This window comes from Haemaphysalis longicornis, unplaced genomic scaffold (assembly GCF_048455015.1).
Source record: "Haemaphysalis longicornis isolate Haplotype H1 unplaced genomic scaffold, Haemaphysalis longicornis Haplotype H1 scaffold_1, whole genome shotgun sequence".
In the NCBI taxonomy this organism is placed as follows: Eukaryota; Metazoa; Arthropoda; class Arachnida; order Ixodida; family Ixodidae; genus Haemaphysalis; species Haemaphysalis longicornis.
The window spans coordinates 421,907,095-421,931,586 of NW_027526203.1; the positions used below are offsets into that span (position 1 = coordinate 421,907,095).

General features: G+C 48.2%; 1 protein-coding gene across 1 annotated transcript in view; it reads left to right on the plus strand.

Annotated features, from left to right (window-relative positions):
* LOC144155648 (transcriptional repressor scratch 1-like) overlaps window positions 1-13,648 on the plus strand; it is a 58,085-nt gene extending 44,437 nt beyond the window's left edge. The window contains exon 2 of the mRNA XM_077687226.1: window positions 11,576-13,648. Within this exon, the coding sequence (XP_077543352.1) occupies window positions 11,576-12,498 (923 nt within the window). The 3' untranslated portion in view covers window positions 12,499-13,648. The remainder of the gene's footprint in view (window positions 1-11,575) is intronic.
* Window positions 13,649-24,492: the final 10,844 nt, after the last annotated feature.

A 24,492-nucleotide genomic window follows, 5' to 3' on the forward strand; every position in this document is an offset into this window, starting at 1 on the left:
CACGTGTGAGAACACGTTTAATTATTTTGCCTTGCTGAAGGTGAATATTTCTGAAAATTGCTAAAATTTTAAAATTCAGGTTAGTGGTATAAGTAATTTTCTGCCTCCAAAGCAAGTATATAAACCATTAAATTTTTTATTCACACTGGTATGGAAAAAGCTTCGACGCAAAAATATTTCGATGACTTGCCTGTCTTAAAATATGTTGAGAAGTTCATGTACACACATTCAAGTGAGGTTGTATTGATTTACCTTCGTAAAGATAAAATTTCTAAAAATACTGAACTGTGCTTACGGGAAGTTGTATCCATTCACACAGAAATAAATTAGATAAATTTACCGGTCTAAGCGATTTTGATATATTTACAAGAACAGCTTAACAGCTTTAATTTGTTAATGCGGTAAATATTAAAAATCACGACATTGCTTTGTAGATATTTGTATGAGTAATTATATGACGCGAAAACTGATTACAATTCATGGCTAGCCTAACAGATGCTAAGTACTATAAAAATACACGTTTGAGCCAGATCATACTCATTTAATTTTGTTAGAGGGGAAGTTTCTGAAAATCGTTTCATTTATTTTTATATATTTGTACAAGAAATCTTTCGACGAATAAACTCAATGCAAATAACTTTAATGGCCAAATAAATACTGTGGAGGTTCGAAATAAACCTTTCAACCAGCCCTCATATTATAACCCTGTTAGGAGGGAAATTTGAGATGTTCTGATTTCGTCTTTAGGTGTCTGTAGAAAAATCTTGGGACACAAAAAACAATCAGATAATTTCATGGGCCTAGGACATCTTGTAGGAGCTGTGAAAAGGGATTTGATGAAGACATTATTCATCTATTGTACTTCGGTAAATTTCTCAAAGTTTTGGAAGTTTGATCTTAGACATATGTCTAATATCGATATATCGGGGGGGAGGGGGGGGGGGGTGTACAGGCAATATCGGCGGGTATACAGTTCTATACTGATAGACCGGCGAATTTCACGTTTGAAAAGGCTACAGACACAAAGCCCGTCGCTCTGTCCTCGTTACTTTCGATTTTGCCTTCCGTAATATTCATTCATGGTATTGTCTTCCGTCTTCGGTGCTTGCCGGATTTACGCATATTTCGGGTGGAAATTGTAGGCGTTATGCCACTGTTGCGGTGCTGGTAAGCCGAGCTCCTGCCGCTAGCCACTCAGGATGCGCGCAACACCGGCTACCTGCCGGCCTCCACGGGACGACGGGCTTCTCCAATCCAATTTCGCGACCTGAAAGCTTCAACTTCGCCTTCGCCGGAGGCGCGGGAGCACGCCAAGGACAAAAGGGCGCCGCGGGGGCCTCCGTTCTCGGGAGAGGCGCCTCTTTCTACTTTATCGCGCGCTCAGGACGGCAGCCGCACCGAGGATGCAACAACACAAAAGCGCCCGGCACGCTCATCCCTGGCCGCCTTCCTGCGGCAACTATCGGTGCCGTCAAAGAGGCGCCTTCTTCTCCACTTGATAACAAGCAGAATTGAAGCGCGCCCCCAGAGCCCTTTTAATCCCGCACCGCATCAAAAGCGCCCGTCCGCGAGAGCCGAGCCGGAGCTTCATCTCAACCCGGGGGAAGCACGGCTCCCTGTTGTCGTCATTATTTCCCCGCGTTCAAACCGGCGGGGGCGTCCGTAGAGCGAAAAATTGCTCTGCCAACTCCATTTGTGTAGCTGTCCCGGCAGGAACTCTACAGGTGTACGCAGCAGCTGACAGCGCCGCAAAAGCCGCTTTTATAGCACAACAGATGGTTCGATCAGCCTGCGGAAACTGGTAAGAGATAAATGTCCTCGATGGCAGTGGGAGTGCCTCTTCGTACTTAAAACCCCACTTAAATTTTGAGCAGATTTTTTTTTTTCCCTCTATTAACCTGCGTGATCTCCCGTTGGTCGCAGGTGCGCATTAGTGATAGGGACAAACAAGGACGGATACAAACAGCGAGAACATGTTCAGAACACCGAAGGCAAAGTGTGCGTTTATTTGTGAAACACAGAATATGCTAGCGCACCGTTAGTTCCGTAAGCATTCCAGAAAAATGCAGGGGCAGGTATGTTTAAAATTCTCAAAGAGAAGCCCACTGCAGCTGCAGGCGTTGTCATACTTGAGTCAGTGTTCGTTCTATGCCACGGCTAAGGTTAATGCCAGTTACATTTGCCATCTTTGGAGTCTTCCAACAGAAATAATGAGACATATGCCGAACACGAGCTGAAATTTCTCCCTTTATGTGGAAATGCTGGTGCGCCGATTATCTTCAAACTCTCCTTAATGCTTAATGCTGCTTGCGCTGCCAGGAAGCCGTAGGCGAAAACACTGGAAGTTGACCTATCCACGAGAAAGCCATCCACTGCATAAACAGCGAATACGAACTGTCGGCCTGAGCAAGGCAGTAAGCAAGTAACCGACCAAAGAAGTAGGACAGGAAGCCAGACCTTACGAAACCTTTATTACTTATTTCCCGATACCGCGCATAGATATCAGTGCGCAGTAGTTTTATTTTTTGCAGCGACAGCAACACTTTTGATAAGCGGTACTTTTTCTCGGCGTGCATGTGTCTGTCAGCTGTGTGTCCATCGCCTTGCGTCTGTCGCTAGTATCGCGATGCCCTCGCGGCCGAGTCCGCATCTGAAAAGCAAAATGCCTCTCCAGTAGGAAGTTTTGAGCATCGAGCCCCTCTTCCTCAGATGCGGGAATCGTAACTAGCCAGCCATGAGTTTTCTTTGTTTTTGAAGACATGAAAATAAAAAGTGTTTTCCCAAACACGCGTTAAAACAGTTAAGGACCAACTAATGTGATCGTATTAGTACTTCTGTACGTATATACAACTCACTTACAATGTTTCCCCGAAAAGAAGTTATAATAGTGAGTTGTGCGTTCAACCTTGTGGACTGAAGCACAGTGGAATGCCGGGCTAGTTGAAAATGGTTCATGACTCACTGTGCACAAAACCCCGGACCAAAGAGGAGAACACACACAACGCACTGTTCAAATGCCCGGGAGACGGAAGAAGAATTCACCAACAATGGTTGTAGATTTCTGCGCAGTTAGAAACAGCGACACCAAAAATGCCTGCCGTTGGTGCTCCTGATTCATACCTACGCACGCACGACATAATGGCTTATCAACACGGGGGACCGAGCAAAGACGGAAACAGCAATGCCTAACTAGCATACCTGGAGGGCCATTTGCCCCACGCCAATACCCACATATTCCCATGCGGTATATCCACACTCGGGATATTTCGTTCTCGTCTCAAATTGACCGGTTTAGACGGTGTAATATATTGTTCGTGGAGGATCCTAATAATCGCACAACCACACGACAATAATAACTTGGAGTATGGAAATCTTGTTCGCCTAAGACGTTGAGGCTCAGTTTTGTCCTGATGCCAGAGACCCTTCAAATGTGTCAAGCAACGATTTACATTGCCAGATTTCTTAGCCAGTCCCAGGAATCGAAGTGTGCCTTGAAGCTCGCTTGATAATGGTCACTGAAAAGCCATTCCGCGTTGCTGAATGCCGTGTACGAATGTGGGAATGCTACGCTAGTGAGCCTTTTCGTAACATTTTTTACACAATGTGCTTATGTTTCCCGCCGTCAATTGCAAACGTTGCTGTAAAATTGACCAGTTCTCAGTCTTCTCATTTTTGGGCAGGTTCTAATTCATTTAACAGAGAGGTCTACCTTAAACGGGGGCTAAAATAAGTTTTTAACATATTAAAATCAATAAACCGGCTGCTAGGCTACGTGGCCTTATGTACAGTGTTTTTGGGGCGCAGTAAAAAAGCCACAGATTCAAAACAAACTTTTTATTCCTTTATTTTACTTATTGCAAATAACCGCCACCATCCTGCACGTTTACACGTCGCCAGCGCGCTTACACGAGAACGAGCAGATATTCCTACAATGGGACGCCTGTTCATGCTTTTCGGGAGAGCTCGAGAGCACGCGTCGTCCTCGCGTTGTCTCCTACCCGTCCATGCGGTCCATCAACGCCACCGCCTTTGGTTATTTAGCACTGCGAGCGGCACTTTTCATGCCCAGCTTTCTTGCTCAAAATTCCGTCCTCTCAGGAACCTAGTAAAACCACTTCAGGAAAGTGATATTTAGCATAAAGCAAGAAGTAAGTCAACGTGGAGATGAAAACTCAAAAATATTTTCCAGAATTCTGCATATTTTTTTGTGTAGTTCGCTGTCAAATCTTACTCCCCATGCATTTGTTTGGGATAGTTTCCATGGCTCTGGAACTTAGTCGCGCAACGTGCAAGACTTGAAACTGTGCACAAATCAAGTTTTCACCCCAAATACTAGCTGCGCAAAAAAAAAAACAAAAAAAACTTTACGTTTCGCTAAAAAACTACAGAGCAATCACTGTTGAAAGGCTGCCATGAGCGGGAAAGCTGCACATGATTCGCTATTGTATTCGTCTAGGTCCCCACGCCCCTCTCCCGGCTTTTTAGAAACTGTCTTGTCATACTCTTCGTCATAGACACGGGCCCACTGGTTGTGAAAACAACCGTGTTTCCTTATTCAGCCCGGCGCTCGCTTGTCCTGCGTCGTCCCTATATGCAGCCTCCTGTCGCGGCTGAGAAGGCCATGTGACTATCTTAACGAACAGCGCAGTGGAAATCGACACGTTTCGTGATCACAGATTTGCCACGCTTTTTTCAACTGTCGTTTTGAATGCGTACCCAAAAACTTCGCTCAGCCGTCTGCAGCTGCAAAGCCAGTGGAGAGGATGGGAAATTTTACCATCGCGTCGCACCACCAGTTCGCGAGTTGCAGGAAGCGCACGCTGCAGCTCAGCGCGGGACGAGAGAGAATTCACTGGTAGCTTTGTGGGCGACACTTTTCTACCACCGTTTACAGATGCAACCCGTAAGTGATGCAATACATTGGACTGGCTAGAAAAATGTTTTCTCAAGAAAAATTTTATCCCCACGCTGTTCTCCCCACACTGATACATGCCAACGCTCCACGCGATTTACCATCTACCAACGCTAAGTTGAAGAAGTCAGCAGCGCCGAACATCGTTCCATCTAAGCAGGAGCATATGCCCTGTTTCCGTGTTATTTCTCTGATACAGACGACCATGAGCTCGCACATATGATACCAAAGACATTTGGGATAGCTTGCGATCAGAAACTGGCTAGGGCCTGTTAATTTTTGCCGAAGCGGGATCGTCCTTAGACCACTCAGCCTCCTGTCACGACGAGGGCGATTTGTCTTTTGTTTTTTACAAGAAAAAACTATGCTTCTGAGCACCTACTTACAGTCGAAGCTCAGCAATAATACCTAGAGTTCACAGAGCGTGAATTCCAAGCAGTTGCATCGCTAGGAACTCCGACGCCAGCAAGAAACGCAATGACTCCGAGTGCAGAGCACCAAACTTTTTGCACTTGACTACCCATGTTCTGCCCATTTGACCATCCAGCCTCTACCTCGTTGGCGGAGAAAGCGGTCAAGCGAGCTCCTCGCGTTCGTCAGGCGCACCCGCGTCAAACCGGTCCTTCCTTGGCCCATCGGCGACCGTCCCCGGCTCGTCGGAGTACAGGATGCTTCTCCCCACCTTGCCCACAGGAAAGGTGACGGAGAATTCGCCTTTTCTGCACTGCGATTTGGTAGCACGACCATATGGAATCCAAGATACCGTAGCGGGCCTGTAAACTGTCATCCAACTGAAAGGCATCGCCAGCCTTGGAGGTTTTCAAATTCAACCATGCTTGGCGAGGACATGGCTCTCCTGGCATCTAAGTCCGAAACCACAGTCAAAGGGAGAGAGTGCGTCGTAATTGACCCGAACGAGGAGGAGAAGGCGATCAAGGTACACTGGGTGCCACATGACGTCCCGGAAGCCCTCATCGCCCAACAACTAGGCCGCTTCGGGTAAGGGAAGCTGGTAGTCCGAGAAAAATGGAGGATCCCGGGCCTAGAGGAGGCCGAAACGAGCACCATAGTCGTGGAGCTGGCACCTGGCGATGCAGATGCGCTCAGCGTGGGGCCCCACCAAGCGAAGATCGACGGCGTGCCGATCCTGATCGCCATATCGGGACGACCTCCCCTTTGCCCACGCTCCAGGCAACTAGGCCTCATTCGCAGGCAATGCAGCGCCCCTCAGTGCCGTAAATGCCGTTCTTTCGGCCACCTCGGGGCTGACTGCATACAAACCTACGCTTCCAAAACCAAGCACCGGGCTGCCCTGCAAACGATGGACGATTTCATGGACGCGGAGGAGATCGAGGTGGCTTTTTTACAAGAAACCAAAATTGCTTCTCGAGAGGGCGCTCAAAATTTTGTACGTTTTTCTGGCCACCAATTTTGGTGTTTTTACACCCTCACACCCACCCGAGCGGGCGGAAGTACAATTCTAATCCGGAAACATGATTCATTAACTGTAATCGACTGCGAGCTGGCGAAGGACGGGCGTTTTTGCACCGTCGACGTCCTGGTAGGAGGGGAGCTTACGCGCTTTTTGTGTGTTTATGCGCCGAATGATCAAGCGGCGTGTGCCGACTTCTCTTCCATTCGGGGCATTCTGGTGGTTCCGGGTCGACTCGTCCTAACGGGTGACTCTAACTGCGGCGTTATAAATGCCAGCGAGAGAGCAGGTGCTAAGAGAGTGGTGGACTTCGGCACGTGTTTTGAAAGCGGTCCTTCGAGAGGGTGACCTGATCGATGTGGCCCTTCAGCGTGGGTGGCCAACTACCCGCTACACTAGATGGCGTGGCACGTCACAGGCTCCCTTAGGCCTGGTGTACTTGATGGTGGATGCGCTGCTACTAGGGATTGACTACGCCCTCACTCCTGCTGCTTTCTCGGACTACCGATTGGTGACATGTGCCATTAGAATTGAGCCCGAAATCAAGAGAAGGGTCGGCAGCCGTTGGCTGATGAACACTATGGTCTTCGATAACGCGGCCTTCGTCGATCGTGCAAGAAGAGAAATTGAAACAATAACGATGCACCCATCGATGGAGTCGCGTGGGAGCGTTTCAAACAACGGGTCAAAAAATGCAGCAATCACAATCGGGCTACAGTAGGCGAGAGACAGAAAAGCGAAATTAAGTCGACTGGTAGGCTGCCTACGCTCTCGTAGCAGCTGACTTCTCGGAGGACATTCGTAACGTGAAAGAGGGGATCCGATCTGAGCTTGAAAAGCGTTATTGGGGGGCTCTTGGGCGGAGCAGGGAGCAGTGAATTGGGTCCGAGGCACAGCCGTCGAAACGTTTTGGTGCTTTCGAGCGAGCGAGGGCTGCCAGCCTGCCACTAAAGCGATTTCCGAGGTGAACCACCCTGGCGGTATTGCTCGTGAGAGCGGGGAGGTGGCGGCTGCCTTCAGCGAGTACTACAGGAAGGTGTTTTCCTTGCGCGCTAACCTCAATGATCGTCCGCTTGATGTCCTCGATGAGCACGTTAAGGCCGTAATAAACAACCCCATCACGGTCGAGGAGGTCAAACGCGTGATAAAGAAACTGCCAAAGAATAAGTCACCGGGGCCGGATGGGATCGTCTCAGAATTCTAGTAACTATTCCGTGAGGAGATAAACCCTGCTTTGGTGTCGGTTTTCGAAAACATCAAATACATATAACTGTTGTCACCTTCAATGCGTTGCGGTAATTTGGTCCTTATACAAAAAAAAAACGTTTCATGATACGGCACCTAGTGTCGGAGACTTCAGGCCTATATCAGTCTGCTATCAACAGACTACAAAATCCTAGCCTGAAGCCTTTCCAGACGGCTCGAGATGGTCCTCAGCAGTGTGGTGGGCCCACATCAAACATGCGGATTTAAGGGTAGCTTCATCAACACCAACCGACACCGCATGATGACCGTTTGTGAGGTGGCAGAGTCAGGCATTCTCCCCCTTGCTATCTTTCAACTCGATCTCAGAAAGGCCTTCGACCAAGTAGATCACGCCTTTCTGCTGATGCACCTCTGTCGGTGTGGGATAGGTAACGAAATGGTGGAGTGGATAAAGATCTGCTGCACCGATATCACCACCAGCGTCATCATGGATGGGGAGGTGGGGAACCCTATCGGCGTGGGAAGGTGGCTCCGACAAGACTTCCCGATGTCACCGGTTCTCTTCGCATTATATACAAAGCCACTTTGCAGGATAGCAATGGTATCGAAGTCAATCAAAGGCTTAGTTCTCGGCGACGAAGAACGGAGGATATTGGTTATCGTGGATATTGTTGCGTTTGTGTGCTCGGCGAAAGAGCACGCGAGGGATGTCATTGTGCTGGTGCAATTATTCTGTCGCTTTTTGTGTGCTCCGCTCAATCTTCCCAAGTCAGAGGAAGCGTGGCTACTGGAATGGCTCACCAAACTACCAGAACTCTACGGAGTTCAATGGTGGGACACCATCACCTCCTACCTCGGAGTCAATCTGGACTGCGACACAGCCATTGCCCCCCGCTGGCAGTCGAAGTTGGCAGCCGCTGGTCGGAAGTTGGAGCCCTGGAGAGCGCAGCACATCAACTGTTTCTCAAGAACACATGTTTGCAATGCCGTGTTATACCCAGCCATCTTGTACGTGGCCCGAGTCGATATCGACCATGGACGCAGGCTCAGTTGCCAAGTTTCACAGGTTGTTCGCGGTATTTCTCTGACGATCCGCATGCGAGCCTATTCGCGCCACTAACATTTTCTGGAGTCCAGAAGCGGGTGGTCTTGGGCTTTTTAACGTGGACCTAGAGCTGGCAGTGCAGCGGTTTATGTTCTTCCGTGATCGTCACGACGGTTTCCTCCAGGCGGCTCTCCAAAACATAGGCTCCTTACATTTGGCCCTTTGGATCGCCACAACAGCGGAGCTTACACATTGTGCCCGTGCAATGGGCTTTCACAGAGAAGTGGCTGGAGCGGTGTCTTTCTTGCGGGGGACTCTCGTCTTCGGAGTACCTGTCCGCAGCGAAATCGATGAAGCTCTACTGGAACTTGGTAGAACACATCTTTCCAACCCCCCCTTCCCCCCCTCTTCATGTATCGCTATCCACCGCTAGGGCGCCTGAAAAGTGACGTCGTGACGACCTCCGGCGTGCGCGGAAGCTTCCCATTCCTACTGGTTCGAAGGATTTCTTCTTCCGCTTGCATGCAGGGGTTCTACCTACTAAGGCTAGATCGGAGAAGCGGGATTTCTTCCTGTCTGGAGGGGCCAACTGTCTGTTGTGTGGAAGGCGGGAGACCCCACAAGGATGTTTTTGTGGAGTGCAACACGGTGTTGTATTTATGGGACGAGCTCGAGTGCTCCTTTAACACGCACTGGAAACTCCCCTGGATGGACTTGAGATTCCTGGAAGGGGCCTCGGAATGCCCGCTCCCCCGTCACTGCGTCCATGTTACAGGTCTCCACTCGCTATGGAGGGCGAGAGTTGACGTGGTTCAATGTGCTGAACGCCAGCGGCCGGCGTGGAGGCACTTTGTACAAAAGATGCAGTGGCCAGTGGCCGCCCTTGACGGGCCTAATTCAGACTATGAGCTTCGTGACTCACTGGCGCGGGGCTCGCGAACTCTCATGTAATGTAAGGTAGAGCAGCAGAGGATCAAGATGGGACTTGATCTGAGGTATGGAAGCGGGAAAGAACAATAGGCCACTTCTGCCCATTAACGACTTTTCTCCAGAAACTCTATAACCGCCCCCTTTCCCCTACCCCGTTCCCTTCAGCTGTGAACAAATGGCACCATTGTCGATTTGGAAATCTTTCTAAAGTAAATTTCGCCAGCACTATGCGGCTTTGCTGCCATTGCCTTCGGCTGGTTTTCACTTTCCTGGCGAAGCATGCTGGCGCTTGTATTGGCTTGCCCAGTCCCCGAACGCGTTTATATTTCGGTGTGGGCATAGTTATCTTATTCTGTACCATGAAACCTCTGCAATCATTCCATGTGGCCCTGTATGTATATCTGTAAATGAAGTTACAGCTACAAAAACGAAAATCCGACCTTCTGGTCTTGCGGGTAGCGCGCCGGGTTTTTGTTGCGGGGTGCAGTGGTTCGATTCCCGCCCAGCGTGGTGTTTTTTTTTTTTTTTTTGCCGCTCCAAGATCCCTCCGGGGAGTATCGGAACAGAGCAACCATTCAACTGTTACAGATGAACGGCTGGGAGAGTAACTGTTCGTCCCCTCGCATTTACTCTCGTATAGGGGATCAATGGTTGTGGCACCACAGTTAGCGCCTCAAAGGAGCAATGGCACTCCCCCGTTGCTCTCTTTTGGCTAAGAAAGAGGACTAGCCCATATTATTACTAGGACAAATCCTGGTTAGTAGTTCCTTTTTACTGCTTCTGAACGCTTGTTATGGTGTCTATCCAAGCTTCAGTATTGTGCTGGTGGCATAGAAGAGTGCGAATAGCTTAACAGACAGGCTTACCGTGGCATGTATTTTAACGGTGGCAACTGCTCGTGCTTCACTGGTGCCTAGGGCAGATGCATTGGTTCAAACTGCTGCAAATGCTCCTGGGGTGTGCAGTGACTTTTGTGGAAAGACTCTAAGCGCGCGTTTGTCAGGAAAACAAAGCAGCCAGTGCAGGCAGGCATTACATCTCATATAGGAGAAAAATGGCCTGGACAGAAGGAACAAAGGGTACAGAAGCCGTGGACATCAGCAATCCTGTTGTTTCTTCAAGGGTTGCAATTCAGGGTTTACGTGGTGGGAGGCTTGGTTACAAGTCACAAGTTAGTAGGGGCCTGCGGATCGATTCAAACCACTCAGGGATCTTCAACATGTGCCAAAGTTACGTAAACACTGGCATTTTCGTTTTGCGCTTCTATTCCCAATGCTTTTGCTCCGCACGTTTGCAACAACAAAAGACAGCCTTAGTTGAGCGCACGCAGCAGCTCTGCGCACGCTAAGAACTTGCGGAGGCGTGAGAGCGCATGCGCAGTACGTAAGCGGCAGCCGCGTGCTTTGCGTGCGCACGCAAGTTTGGGATTCTTGCGTTGCTGGTTTTGCGGGCTTTGCGGGCCGTGCGCGAGGCCCCTCCCGTCCTCTTTCCGGTTTATCTCGCCCGTGAACGAAAGGAACAAAGGAACGGCATCTCCCCACAAATTGGTTTACAGCTTCTTCTGGTTAGGTTTACGTCTGGCGTTGGGCGACACCACTGTGGCCTCCGCGATCAGCTGCCGGCGGCGTGCCGGCGCGCCACCGCTAGCCGGTCGCGGAGGCCACGCAACCAGATGTTTCGTTCGCCAATCTGGCGTTCAGTGGCGCTGCATGACACACAAAGCGCGCATTCCTGCGCTACTGGTATATCCACGCATCAACTTCTGCGTGCGGTCGGTGCAGTCACAGAACAGGGCAGTCGGTGCGGTCAACTAAAACTGGTTCTTCACGAGAACTTTGCCGCCCGCGCTGCGCTGCCACTACGTGCGCGCGCAAATCTGCGTACGCTCAACTAAAACACTAAAGTTCTGACTGTTTTGTATTGCGGCCGAGACGCTGCTGTGAGGCCGATACGTCCAGTCAATCACGATACCGAAGGTGTGGGTGAACGGTCTGCACGCCCGCGGTATCCTCCGACTTGCCGCAGTGTGACGTCATCTTTTCCGCTGCAGGTTTCATCCACGACTACACGACAGGTCAGCTGGCCCTGGGGGCGGAGAGCCTGGTGACACCCGAGCGGGCGACAGTTGCGTACAGCCCGCTGTGCGATGAGCCGCGAGTGCTGGACCTGAGTGGGCCCGAGTTCTACTCTCGTGCCCCGCTCGGGGCCGGCCCACTGGCGCCGCTGTCCGCAGTGCAGGCAGCAGCCGAGCCGCGCTGCCCGTCGAGCGAGGGCGCGCGCAGCAGCAGCCCGGCCTCGTCCTGCTCGTCCACCTCGTTCGGCGCCCGGAGCTCGGCCGTGACCGTGAGCTACACGTACGACGCCTTCTTCATCAGCGATGGCCGGTCCCGGCGCCGCTCGGCCGTCCCGGCACTGTCGGGCCCCACGCGGCGCCCGGCCACCGAGGACCGGCCCCGGTACACGTGCGGCGAGTGCGGCAAGCACTACGCGACCTCGTCCAACCTGTCGCGCCACAAGCAGACGCACCGCAGCCCGGACTCGCAGCTTGCGAAGAAGTGCCCCACGTGCGCCAAGGTGTACGTGTCCATGCCGGCGCTGGCCATGCACGTGCTGACGCACAACCTGAGCCACAAGTGCCCCGTGTGCGGCAAGGCCTTCTCCCGGCCCTGGCTGCTGCAGGGCCACATGCGCTCGCACACGGGAGAGAAGCCGTTCGGCTGCGCCCACTGCGGCAAGGCGTTCGCCGACCGCTCCAACCTGCGCGCCCACATGCAGACCCACTCGGGTCTCAAGCACTTCACCTGCACCCGGTGCCACAAGTCGTTCGCGCTCAAGTCCTACCTCAACAAGCACCTCGAGTCGGCCTGCTTCAAGGACGGCACCACGCCCTCGCCGCCTTCTCCGGCGCTGTCGCTACCCCCGGCCGAACACCACCTGGGACCCGCCCTGGCGGCTCTGGGCCTGGCTGCCTAGGCCCGCCGCCCCGGGTGCGCTCGCCTCCTTGGTTACCCCTCGCCCGTGACGTCCGTGGGGCTTTTGCCGACCCCGCTGCTTTCTGTTCCACTGGCCGCCCATCGGGAAACTAACGCTAGAAACAAAGCGAAAACAAAAGGCAATCACGTGAAACTGAGGCAGCAGCGCTCACGCATCTGCGCGTGAAAGCGCAGCCACACTGACGTAAAAAATATTGGGCAGGCAAGAAATTCACTCTTTTGGCCTCCTTTGTGCATTCGCTAACACCTGGGAAAATGTCAAACAAATGGGCACTTGCGGTTAAAGGACATGCAAAGTGCGCTCTAAGCCACTGCAACATTTTTGTCAGAGTTAAGCTCACACAAAGCGTTCATTCTTGAACAGGGTCGTTAGTACATCTCGAGACCCAAACCCGCAATGCATGCTCGCGAATTAGACGTGTCTTTGTGACTAACAACTACTCGTTCACAAAACAACGACAAATACCTGGCGTTTCTCCTGTAAACTGGTTAGACGTGCTCAGGCATTTCATTCACTTTTGCTGCTATGCAAACGTGTACACAGTGAATCCTTCATTTGCTACGTAGAGAAATTTCTGTGGGCGTGAGGAAATCTTATCTTGCGCGAGCTGCGGTAGCTTTTATAGCGTCTAGGACTTCCCGGCTTATACAGCTTCGTTTTCTAGCGCCACCTGAAGACTACATTCATTAGAATAGGCGTAAAATGCAAAGAAAAGGTTATATTTTGATGAAATACTGTAGGGGATCAGAAACTCACAGCGTTAATACAATACTGAAAGCCTGAACTGCGCCAGCGCACTAGGTAATGCGGCTATACGAACCAAGATGCTACCCAATAACCTAGAATGGTGGTTAGGTTTCCGTATTGATTGTTTGTTTCTTTTCTACAACCCACAGCCGTCAGGCGCACTAGCGGGACGTTGATTGCTTCCAGGAAATCATTCGCTGCGGCTTTCTCAGTTGTCACCTCTTCGTTTCAACTTTATCGTTCAAGTGGCCTTTCGTGTTAGCTTTACATCTGTGAGTCAATATTGCCCGAGTCAAAATGAAGCTTTTACTTGCAAACCACACTAGGCAGTCAGATATCCCAAACCCAATTCCACGTAATACGTCGCGTGATAGCCAGGAGCATTTTTTTTGGGGGGGGAGGGGGGGGGGTGTGGGTCGGAAGACGCCCGTATGTCTACCCACATGTTTCCGCACAGGTGTTCAGCGACAATCGATGGAGGCAGCATGGCGTAGTTTTTTTAATGCACTATCCGTCCGTACCGTACTAGCCCGCTGAGCCGTAAAGCGGACACTTTGATTTCTTTACGTTAGTTGGGTGTCGTTTCCCTCCCCCTGTAGACCTGTAGACTCCCCTCAGGGCCCTCTGGCTTCACACACTTCGCGTGCAATGCAGGAAGTAGCTGCGTTAATCGGCACTGCGTACATCCTGTTACTCCTTCGCCGGCTCCGCGTAACCTCCGCCATACTGTTCAGCAAAGTTTCCCGCATTTTCGAAGTGTAAGATCAGCAGTAAACTGGTACCCTAGGCGTACTTCGCCCGCAAGGGACCGCTTTTGCTTTCCTCAGCAGCGACACTGACCAGTGAGTAGTTGCCCCGCTTTGATACACGATACAAGCACGAGACGGGGACGTGCTCCTCAAGTCTATTTTGAATACACAAAGAACAAGCAACTTGGAATGCCATGACAGCGTGGCGTCCTTGCTTCCGCGTTTGCTCTCCATGCTCAGCCTAGAGAGCACGGAGACAGAAAGAGAGAGAGAGAAAGCGATTGTACATAATGTGAAATGGTAGTACGTGGTGTCTTACGCTGAGAGCGGACCACTCTTGAACAATAAACGATGAAGCGGCAATCTGCAGTTACCCCTAGCAGGTAACTGGGAAACCCCAATCCCTGAAAAGAACCGGACCACGCGGTTGTACATTCAGCTCATGCTAAACGCCTTACACGTGTCTGTACATTACGGGTAAGATATTGGCGCGTCTTACGGGAAATAACTGTAATTATTTATCCCTACTAGAGAGAATTGACAGTGCGACTTGATTTCTTTCTTTTGTCATGGAAAAAGAAAATGCGACCTTAACTAGCCACGCCGGCCTAGTGTTTCCTCTTGCATATTTTCCAGGAAATTGTTGTATTATTGAAGTGTTTGTGAAGGTCAAGCAAAGCGTTAAACTTCTGAATAACCCGGGCCACGCCTGGCGCCTATTCGTTGCGTAGCAGTTTAGCTTTTAAATCCATTAGCCTATTATACGATAACCCCACACCCATGTTTTGATGTTCGAAGCCGTAAATCTGAAGCCGAGGTTTCGAAACCGAAGAACTTTGAAGCTGATTATCAGGAGGGAATCACGTTGATACCGCACGTGATGAAGATGTCTGTGAGGAACAAAATCTACAGTCTTTGTCAAAATTTTCTAGGCCAACCAGAAAGTGCACAGGCCGCAAGAAATTCAATGTACAAGCCTACGTCCCGAGCGGGGCTTAAACGTTTTTTGCTGGGAAGCTAGAGAAAACACCTTTCTTTAATACTGCCATGAAATAATTTTGTAACATTTAAAGATAAAGCTTATTCTTTGAATTATGTGTGGTACAAAAGACTTAGGATTGGCCGAGAAAATTTTGACGAAGGGTGTACCATGTACCGTTGCTCCTTTACAGAGCACTAATTCCGGAATTTGGCAAACGTTGTTGCATTCGAAGCATTTGCATTGCTAGGCAGTGCAGCCTTATAGTTTTTGCTAGCTAAAATCTAAAAAAAAAAAAATAATCTGGCAGGGAGCACCTCACGGTCTAAAGTTAATTGTATTCCGTTTTAAAAGTAATAAACTCGATCCATTGGGAAGAGCCGCGACATCTAGTAACGCTATCGGTCTGTAAGAACAAAGCACGCGTTTCTTAAAATATTGGGCAGGGTAGCGATAAAGCCCAGTTTGAGGCAAGCAAACTCGAGCCCGAAGTAATTCAACTGCAACAAATTGCTAATCAGGGAACTGAGTCTACCGACTTTCAGGCCCTCCGTTGGCGGTGCACACGGGAAACATGCTACTCCTGAGTACGAACTAGTCCGGAGCACAAGCATAATTCTCGTTTCGTGAGGCGTCGCAGTCATGTATACATTTGTACATAGGGTCCTAGTTAGATCCACTCATAGGACTAGAAACCCAGTGAGATCTATCATGAGTAACATTCAAAAGGTGCACTCGTTTCCACAAGGAGACATTTTAGTTCGCTCTAACTCTGTCGCCTCGGGAGGTTTGAATACTCGCAGACCTAGAGGAGATATTAATCTTTCGCTAGTCATATTCAGATCAACTAGCGGTGTTTGAGCTTCAATAAATGATCGACAAGAGCCATTGAAAAGAGCCGGTGCGCTACTGGTGCTAGTCAGAACGAAAAACATGCGCAGAAATTTTTTTTTGTATGTAGAGAATAATCACGTGACTTCACTACGCCGGGCTAGACGCTAAGCCTCGTGCTCAGTGGGAATCGTTTTGTTACTCGTGGAGGAAGTATGAATCTACGAAATGGCGCGCAAAGCCGCCGTCGTGCTGAAGAAAGTGTGGGCGAGCAGGTAGAAAAGCATGCAGTTCCGCATATCCATCGAACGGAGTAAAAGTTGTGTGGGTGGCGCTTACACCGTTCCATTTTCGGGCGTGAAAGAAATCCTATGCTGCTTTAGTGTTCCCCTTTCTCAGAGTTTAAGAGGAGTTAGGACACGCTGCTCTGAAATTTCCACGCTGTCCTTCGCTGACGAGCGATCGCTTCCCCCCGCAAGACTCGGCGAATGGGGGAACCAGGGCGTGGTTGACATGGAACAACGACGTTGTCGCCTAGTAGTTAATTCCTCCCTCTTACCGGTCTTCGAACGCGCTGTGCTCCCTTGTGCCGTCCATACCGTAGCAGTGTGAGCGTCCTCTTCGGCTGCACTTCTGTCGCGGCGAAACTGATAGCTACCGTCGTGCTCCTCTCCTCTCCTGGTTCCGCCCATTCGGGCACGTTTCTCGTGTTTACTGAGCCCGTTTAGTCCATGTAGGCGTTCTTAATTGCCGCCAGCCTGTAGCCGCTTCGTCGGCAACACGGTATGCGAGAATTGGCTTAAGCGTGCAATATAAATAGGATAAAGGTGAGTAGTCAGTGAACCTATGTGAGTATATCTTTCAGTGTATCGCCTTGAGCTCTCCATCTACAGCTTTATCAGAATGTTCGTTCATTTATTTTTCTTGTATAAAAGTGCAAATACCCCATGATAAAATCTTGCGTCAACACAGGTTCGAATATTTTTTGAGTCACATAAACATTTGTAATGTTGACGTCGTTAATGCGCTCAATGAACCTTGGTCATACGCCAAGACCCCACGTTTCAAACGAACTACATTGCGTCAGCTATCTACGACTCCGAATCTGGTGCAACGCAAACTGTGTGGTGTTCTGTAGAGTCTCAGTGTTGTGGTTGCCAAAGGTGCGCGAATGCCTGAATTACGAGGCCATTAAAATTGCACGCATGGGTGAAAATAGCCATAACAACCGCAACTCGTATAACTGTTTAACATGTAAGTGCGTCTTACGTTTACCACTGTCTGTGTGGCAGAGAGACGGTGCATAATAATCTCGCTTTAATTTACATATATTCGAGGTGTTTGTTAAGAACTGCATTCATAACCCATTGTCATTTTCGCTCTCCCCAGGTGTAAAATGGGGCAATATTGGCCGATTATGAAACATTCGACTAGAGTACCACCTCCAGGGCGTTCGTTGTGGCTGCTAAAACTTATTACATCTAGCTGATGATTACACGCGCGCTACAAACGCCGCCTTAGTATGCGATCAATGTGGAGGAATAAACGCAACTCAACGTTTTTATGAAATATGGACACTGGCAAAATGGCTTGTGTGATATGGAGAGTGTACCAATAGGGGCTACAAGCGCGCAGACCACGAAATGAGTTGCAGTAACCGCTTTCCCCCTCCGCTAACGGTCGCTATATTTCAAGAACGACGTTCACGGGTGGGGACACAAACAGGCTTACAACCAAAATGTAGGCATAAACTTGAAGTGTAAGATTGAATGAATAGCGGGTGGGGGCTACCATAGTGTCGATCCTTACCCTGTCCTGGCGTAGCGAATGAGAGAGCGCGCTCAGCTCGGTCGTAAAGCCCCTCCAAAAACACACGAATGTCTGCACGCGAACGCAACCAGTTCCTGTTGACCAGTAGTGCATCAGCATTCGCGCACCTTTTTGAACCCAGTGTGCCATCTGTCGTCTAGTCGCGTAGCAATAATCCGCTAAAACATGCACTGTTACTAAGCGAAGTGCTTTAATGGCGCTCTATACAGACATCACGTAGTCTCCTATGCAATCCCGAAAGAGATGACAAGCTGTTCCTCACTGGAGAGTCCCGAGTTTTGCGGGGCCCGTACGAACGGCGGCTTCTTCGGTCCGGCCAGGAGCCGTGTTCTCGTTTCATTCTACAACGACTGGTGTCTAGTTTTGGGTGTTACTGATGCTGCATCTGACTTTGTAGCCACGCGAAGAGTACTCCAACTTCGCTCTCCCCTAGTCATTCTCGAACGCCCCTTTGTAGAGTACCTAAGGCGTATTACTGTGCTAGGCATCCTTCAGCAATAGAAAGTCGCAAGACATAGTTTTCTTTCTACACGCCGGCGGACCGGATCCTACGGCGCTAGACAGCTTCCCAGCTACTGTCGTCTTGCCAGAAAGCAATCGACACATTCGACCAGCAATAATGCACTGTACAGATGCGCGCGCACCCTTGTGCGTGCGCAGTAGACGTTAGTGGAGCGCGGGAGGTGCGGCGACTGCGGCGCCGCTTTCCGCGTGCTTGTTCTTCGAGAGGCCAAGACAGCAAGCGGAGTGATAGGAAATGCTTTGCTTCCTTCGCCACTGTACATATGGTTAATATGGTTATACAAATACTACTTTATACTTCAAAGTAGAGACAATCGAAATAGCATTGTGTTCAGTGCACGTGAGAATGTACCGTCTCGTTTCCGCTTTGTACAGAGCTCCTATTCGTCTGTGTTTGTAAATATGCGCGGGAATGCGAGTGCTGCTTGTTTTGTGCCCGTGGCCGGTGTGCTTTCGTGTTTGCATGTATCGACTTGCTAATGGCGATCGCTTAAGACAGCTTTCTGATACATAGCTGTCAAAAGTGATAGCTTTAAGTGCATTCATAATACCGTACTGCTGAACTGACTCCGCTGGCACGTCCTGCGCTTACTTCGCCATTCAAAATTCCTTCGCTCGAAGTTGGTTCGAGAAGTCCGTGGTTCGGTAACGTAGCTGGTGGACCGACAGTGTGCACGTTGGAAGGCAAAGTAGTGAGTGGATTGAAGAGGTGCCTTTAAAAGCGGAGAGGGAAACAGAAGCTAAGGCACAGAGTGAGGGGGAGCACTCGGAAGTGTGGCTTTCTTATGGCATATGGAACACACTCACGCTTTAGCCATTAGCGCCGAGGAGCGTAGGGATAGGCCTTAGTTACCAAGTGCCACACCGCTACTCAAAGCCCGTTCCTCCTTGAAAGATAAGCGTGCGTGAGCACTGGGTAGCGAAAATTAATATGCACAAAATCCCATTACAGTCCATAAGGCCACAGAAGGCCATATTTTACAGGTACGGATGGGGTCCTAACCCGTCATCAGACAGATTATCCTGAATACAAACGCGTTGCACTGAAGCAATTAAACGGAGCGCAGAAACAAATCCCCGTCCGCTATCAGCTTGTGTCATTTAACCGTTTTGATAGCTGAGAAAAGATTATTAAAGTGAGAAGATCAGAATCAACTACACCAACGTGACAATACTTATACAGGGAAGTTTTTCCTCCGGTTCACTGATGTCCGGACTGGTATTGCGTAGTAGGGCTCTGTTGACCAAAAATATTCGCAAGTAGGTTCATTCATGGAGGTCAGCAGGCATCAGCAGGGAAAAATAATGCGGGCTAGGCAACAATTATAGTTCGAAGGACTGACCAGCGTTGGGTTCTTGAATGACGTAGGAAGCAAGGGGCGGAGCATGAGCCAAGTCACTAGCGCGCTTAAAAGTGAACTGACTATTCAGGGCGTTCCGCCGCAATATCTCTAATATTGTTCTTACTGTTATATATTTTACATGCGTACATGTTTTAACGGTAGTTAAAGAGCGTGTTTGTGAGTGTTACATAGGGCTGCTTAATCTTGTGCTATGTGAACTCTTTCTTCGCAGTTTTCTAGAGATGAATGGATGTACTGTTGAGGTCAAGCAACAACACTTCGAAGCTTTGTGAAACTCAAAAGGTAACACTCATTTGAGCCATGTATAAGTATGCGGATAGCTGTAGAAATTGCAGTTAAAATAACACTCGGCAATAAAGCGCTCATAAAACTACTGAAATGTCTTCGCGTTTCCGACTTTATACGATCATAAGTTACCTAAGCAACTAATAATTGATTTCGCGTCCATAAGCATAATAATTATGCACCCGTCGAATTATTCATGAGCTTTGAATGAACTCCATTTGTCCTTAACACAAGAGCAAGCTAATAATGCATTTAAACATTGAATCAGTGTTGTCATCCGTATCGTTTCCTGCGATAAACTTGTTTTCTGCGTACAGTGTGGAAATTGCAACAGCACAGAAAAAAATTTTGCCTGTGGTAACAAGCTTGAAGAATCAGATAAAAAAGGTACTTTGCGGCCTCGTTCGTTTCTTCAACACACTATTTCGCTGAAGTTTTGCAGAAGCAATACTAGAGCTCTGACCTATTTCATACCTTTGTATTTTACGCAAGCAAGACGCCGTACGAATGAATTAACGTTGCTTAAATCCTGGAAATATACCCCTATTTTGTTTACACCCAGGCCAAGAAATAAACTTCCGCATTACGAAGAAATATCCTGATAATAATAATAAAAAAACTACTACGCCTGAAAATCTGATGGTTTAATAAGCCTGCAGAAAATTTCCTACACATTTGCAGGAAACGTTCCAGGATAGGCAAGGGGTTATTCATTCCTTTAGTCTAGCTTGAGGAATTTTTTAAAGCTGCGCAAGAACACGGAGACTGCTGCGCTGTAGTTCACAGTGCTTTCTGCTCTGTACATGTTCCCCTTTTCGATACATTGTCTATATATAAAAAAAAAACAATGCCTTAGCAGTAGAATTCATACGCGAAAGCGATACTCGCGGGTGCATTCGGCTGCCCTCTGTATCTTGCGTACATAACCGATTAGGTTCAACGTCTGGCGCCAGCCCCTTGCTGATGCAGGTGCGAATATGTGCGCTCAGTAAAGTAGGGTCATCGTAGCGCGCGTAAGCCCCCTAATGCGAATTTGATTGCACTTAAATTGTTATCCATCGTTTCGTCTTTATTTCCTGTTCGCATCAATATATGTTCGTATCCGTATCACTTGGAGTGCATGCCACGAAGCAATTTGCCACACCCTAATATCTCCACGTGAACTCTTTCTTGTGTTCGGCTCAAAGTAGTGATACTTAATGATGCAAGTATTTTACAGCAATAATACAATAGTCTACTGACACTACTTCTGCCTCAATATATGAGAGCAATAATTTTCTCGCTTCCGTAACTTCGAACCTGCGCTAAGCGACACGTTTTCTTGTTGAGAACAGAAAGCTGACTATACATCGACAAGTATATGGACGCAAATGCAGTTCACAATCACTACTTCCTTCTTGCTTCGGCAAAATGTATTTTAGACAACGCGAAATAAAACTAAGCAATAAGCAGCAGCAATAAAGCCTGCCAAATCAGCGAATTTTCTGTCTTTATAAGCGTCGGTCGATCTTCTTGTAGTGTACCTGTCTCTTCGACGCTGCATGATATTTAACCGTACTTCTGCTGTAAAAGACTATTGCATGTATAGCATTGCACTGTATAAAAACTAAATTCGCATAGTTTTTATTGTAGGTGCATGTCTATAATTAACAGTAATGACCGGGTCGCAGTGTTTTCGACCTTCGCTTCAGGTTTGACATCAACGAAAACCCTTCGCGTGGTATATAGACACACGCCGTCGGCTGAACACTGTCTCGAGCTTTCGGCTGTACTGTGTCTATATCCATGCTAGTATTAAATGAAGTGCTAATAAAAGAAGTTGGTGTTAGCGTGTTGAAAGTGTTGTTTTCAAGTGAGTTTCGAAACGGGAAGTAAAGTTTCTGAGGTCACTCACACTTTTTCCAACCTCAGGCATCGCTGGCGGGCAGATGGGGGTGACTAGCAAATCGAACGTCAATGTTTAACCCGAGGTTTGAACGTCACCTACCTCTACCGAAAATGTTTCTTACGGCTGTACTCAGGAGCAGGGGCGTAGCCAGAACTTGGAGTTTTCAGGTATTGAGGTTTGTACTTAGATTCAGACTCATTGATTGGAGTTTGGGACGACAGAGTGGTATGGAAGGGTTGGTGGACAGCGATGTTCTGTGGGAGCGTAAACCGTAAGGCATCGTACCCAGAATGTGGGTGGTAAGAACTCAGAAAGACTGAAAAATGATTAGCATGTTTCGAAAAATGTGCCTGTTTTTTCAACAAGAAATTCATTTCTAGACCCTTCTCGTGACTGGCTACGCCACTGCGGGTTCTCCTTGCGTGCGGATGTGCCCGACAAAAAAAATGTGCATCTTTTTTTTTTTTACTGGAGTATCAATATGTCCGATTGTCGAGAAGAGCGTATTTGTCTCTCGGCTAATAATTTTTCTGCGACCTGCTTTTTGTTTAACACGGTACGGGCCTAATTGAAGATCACTATAAGATTTTTGTCTTTTGTCAAAGTTGTAGACTTGAAGTGACTTCCTGCTGTCTGGTACCATGTTGTTAAGTACGTTCATTTCTTTTTCGCCCGGTTTACTTTTGTTTAATACACTGTGTTTGCCCGACTACGATTTGTGTATTTTTTCGGACAAATGTTCGCACACTTCAACAAACAGTTTATTTTATGGAGTTGTCTTTAAAATGCCAAAAAAGAAGGTGAATTTTTCGTTCCGTCTGGTTCCTATTGTAACAATATTTTGCGGCAAAAAATGAGAGTTGTTTGTCGGAATTATGTAGTAGATATTGTTTGTAACATTGGTCTGGAGGAAAGTATCCACATTGCTGCAAGAAAGATAAAATAAAGTCTTTGAACATAGTTGTGGTGTCCTGTATTTCACGAAAACCTAATATCGCCTTATATAATGCACACTATTGTCTACCCTATATCATATTCTGTGGAAAGGTGTCACGCATATTCATATAAATATAACCATATCGCAAGGTCTTTGTGTGTAGAAACAACAAAGACATCCGTGATCACTGAAGCAGAAGTGTTCGCTATCTCCTCAGGCAAGCAGACGAGGCTTACCGGACGAAAAAAGTGGGCATTGCGCAACATGGTAGTGCGTTCTTATCATTTACGATTGAAGCAGAGGCACAACGTAGTATTTAGAGTGAATATTGATTTAAGAAAGAACTACGATCGGGTGCCCCACTGTTGCTCGAGGGAGCATTATATTCCTAGGAGGTGGTCTACAGTCGTAAGCACTGTTTAAAGAAATCAAATTGAGGCTCGTATAGTAAATAAATCTGCCCGCATGACTTACTACATCGACGTTTTGATTTCTAATCATACCTCGATTGCGGTACCAGCATGAATGTGCTACGCAGGGTAAGTATAGATTAGCCTGGGAAGTATAGGTTAATATTAATCAAATCACGACAAATGCATTAGCTGAACATTTTGCGCGAAGTGGGGCATGGTGTCGCAGGCCTCTCAGGTAATAAAACGTGCTTATGTTAGCCACTAAAGAAATAAAAAAAAAGGCATACAGTCAAGGCACCCCACAGTGTTCACTTTTGGCGCATAAATTTTGTGAGGAATGCTTATTCCTCATAAATTTTGGATACGAGTCAATTCGAGAGGAATTATTGGTGAAGCCAAATAATCATTGAAAAAAGATGGTGCGTGTTGTGTTTAAGGGTAAGGAAGCGAGCGCCATGGGTTAGAGAACAAACGTGGGTGGTAGATGCTACAGCTGGAGTCAAGAGAGAAGTTTATTTGAGGCGCACTTGTGATGTTGTCGACGGATGACAGATGAACCACCCAAGTTACCGAATGAATACCACAGGAAGATGCAAAGGAAGCTAGAGACACATAGAAATGATGAGGAAAGAAAACTGAAGAACTGAAATTGGATTCAACTAACAGTGGATAGAGGGGTTGAGGCTGGCTGGGAAGTTCCTTCACGAAAACTTTAAGTGTACACCAACTTGATGATCAATATAGTTATGATCATTACAATGCCAAAACTTTCCGAGCCTTTCAAAAACGGTGCTAATATCTCAATGTATACCTATAAAGAGACCATGCCTCACTGGCTGACCGACTGACTGACTGACTGACTGACTGACTGACTGACTGACTGACTGACTGACTGACTGACTCACTCACTCACTCACTCACTCACTCACTCACTCACTCACTCACTCACTCACTCACTCACTCACTCACTCACTCACTCACTCACTGATTCATCAACGCCTAGCCAAATCTTCTACACCTAAAGACTTGAGATTTCGGGAGTACATATGTCTCATGGCATAGGGGCTCACTAGGGCGAGAGTTTTGGAAATTGCAATCCTGGCCGAGGAAAAGGAGGAAATTGTGTTTTCGTACATTCGCGATTATCTTGCGCACCCGTTCACATATCGAAGTGCTTTTTGCTGATATGTGTAGTCCTTAAAGGGCTGGTGAAGAGCTTTTCAAAAAAAAAATTGTTGGGGGCATTACATTATGGTTTTCCTGACGCTGAATTCGAAAAACATGTTTATTTTGTCTGTAAATACACCCAAACCATCTTTTTTCGTCAAAACAAACGACCCTTGCCCGCGGGCGTGGTGAGAGCCCTGCCTGCCTTTCGCGATTGGCTGGCGGCAGATGACGTCATATTAGGAAGTGCCAGCGCTGCGG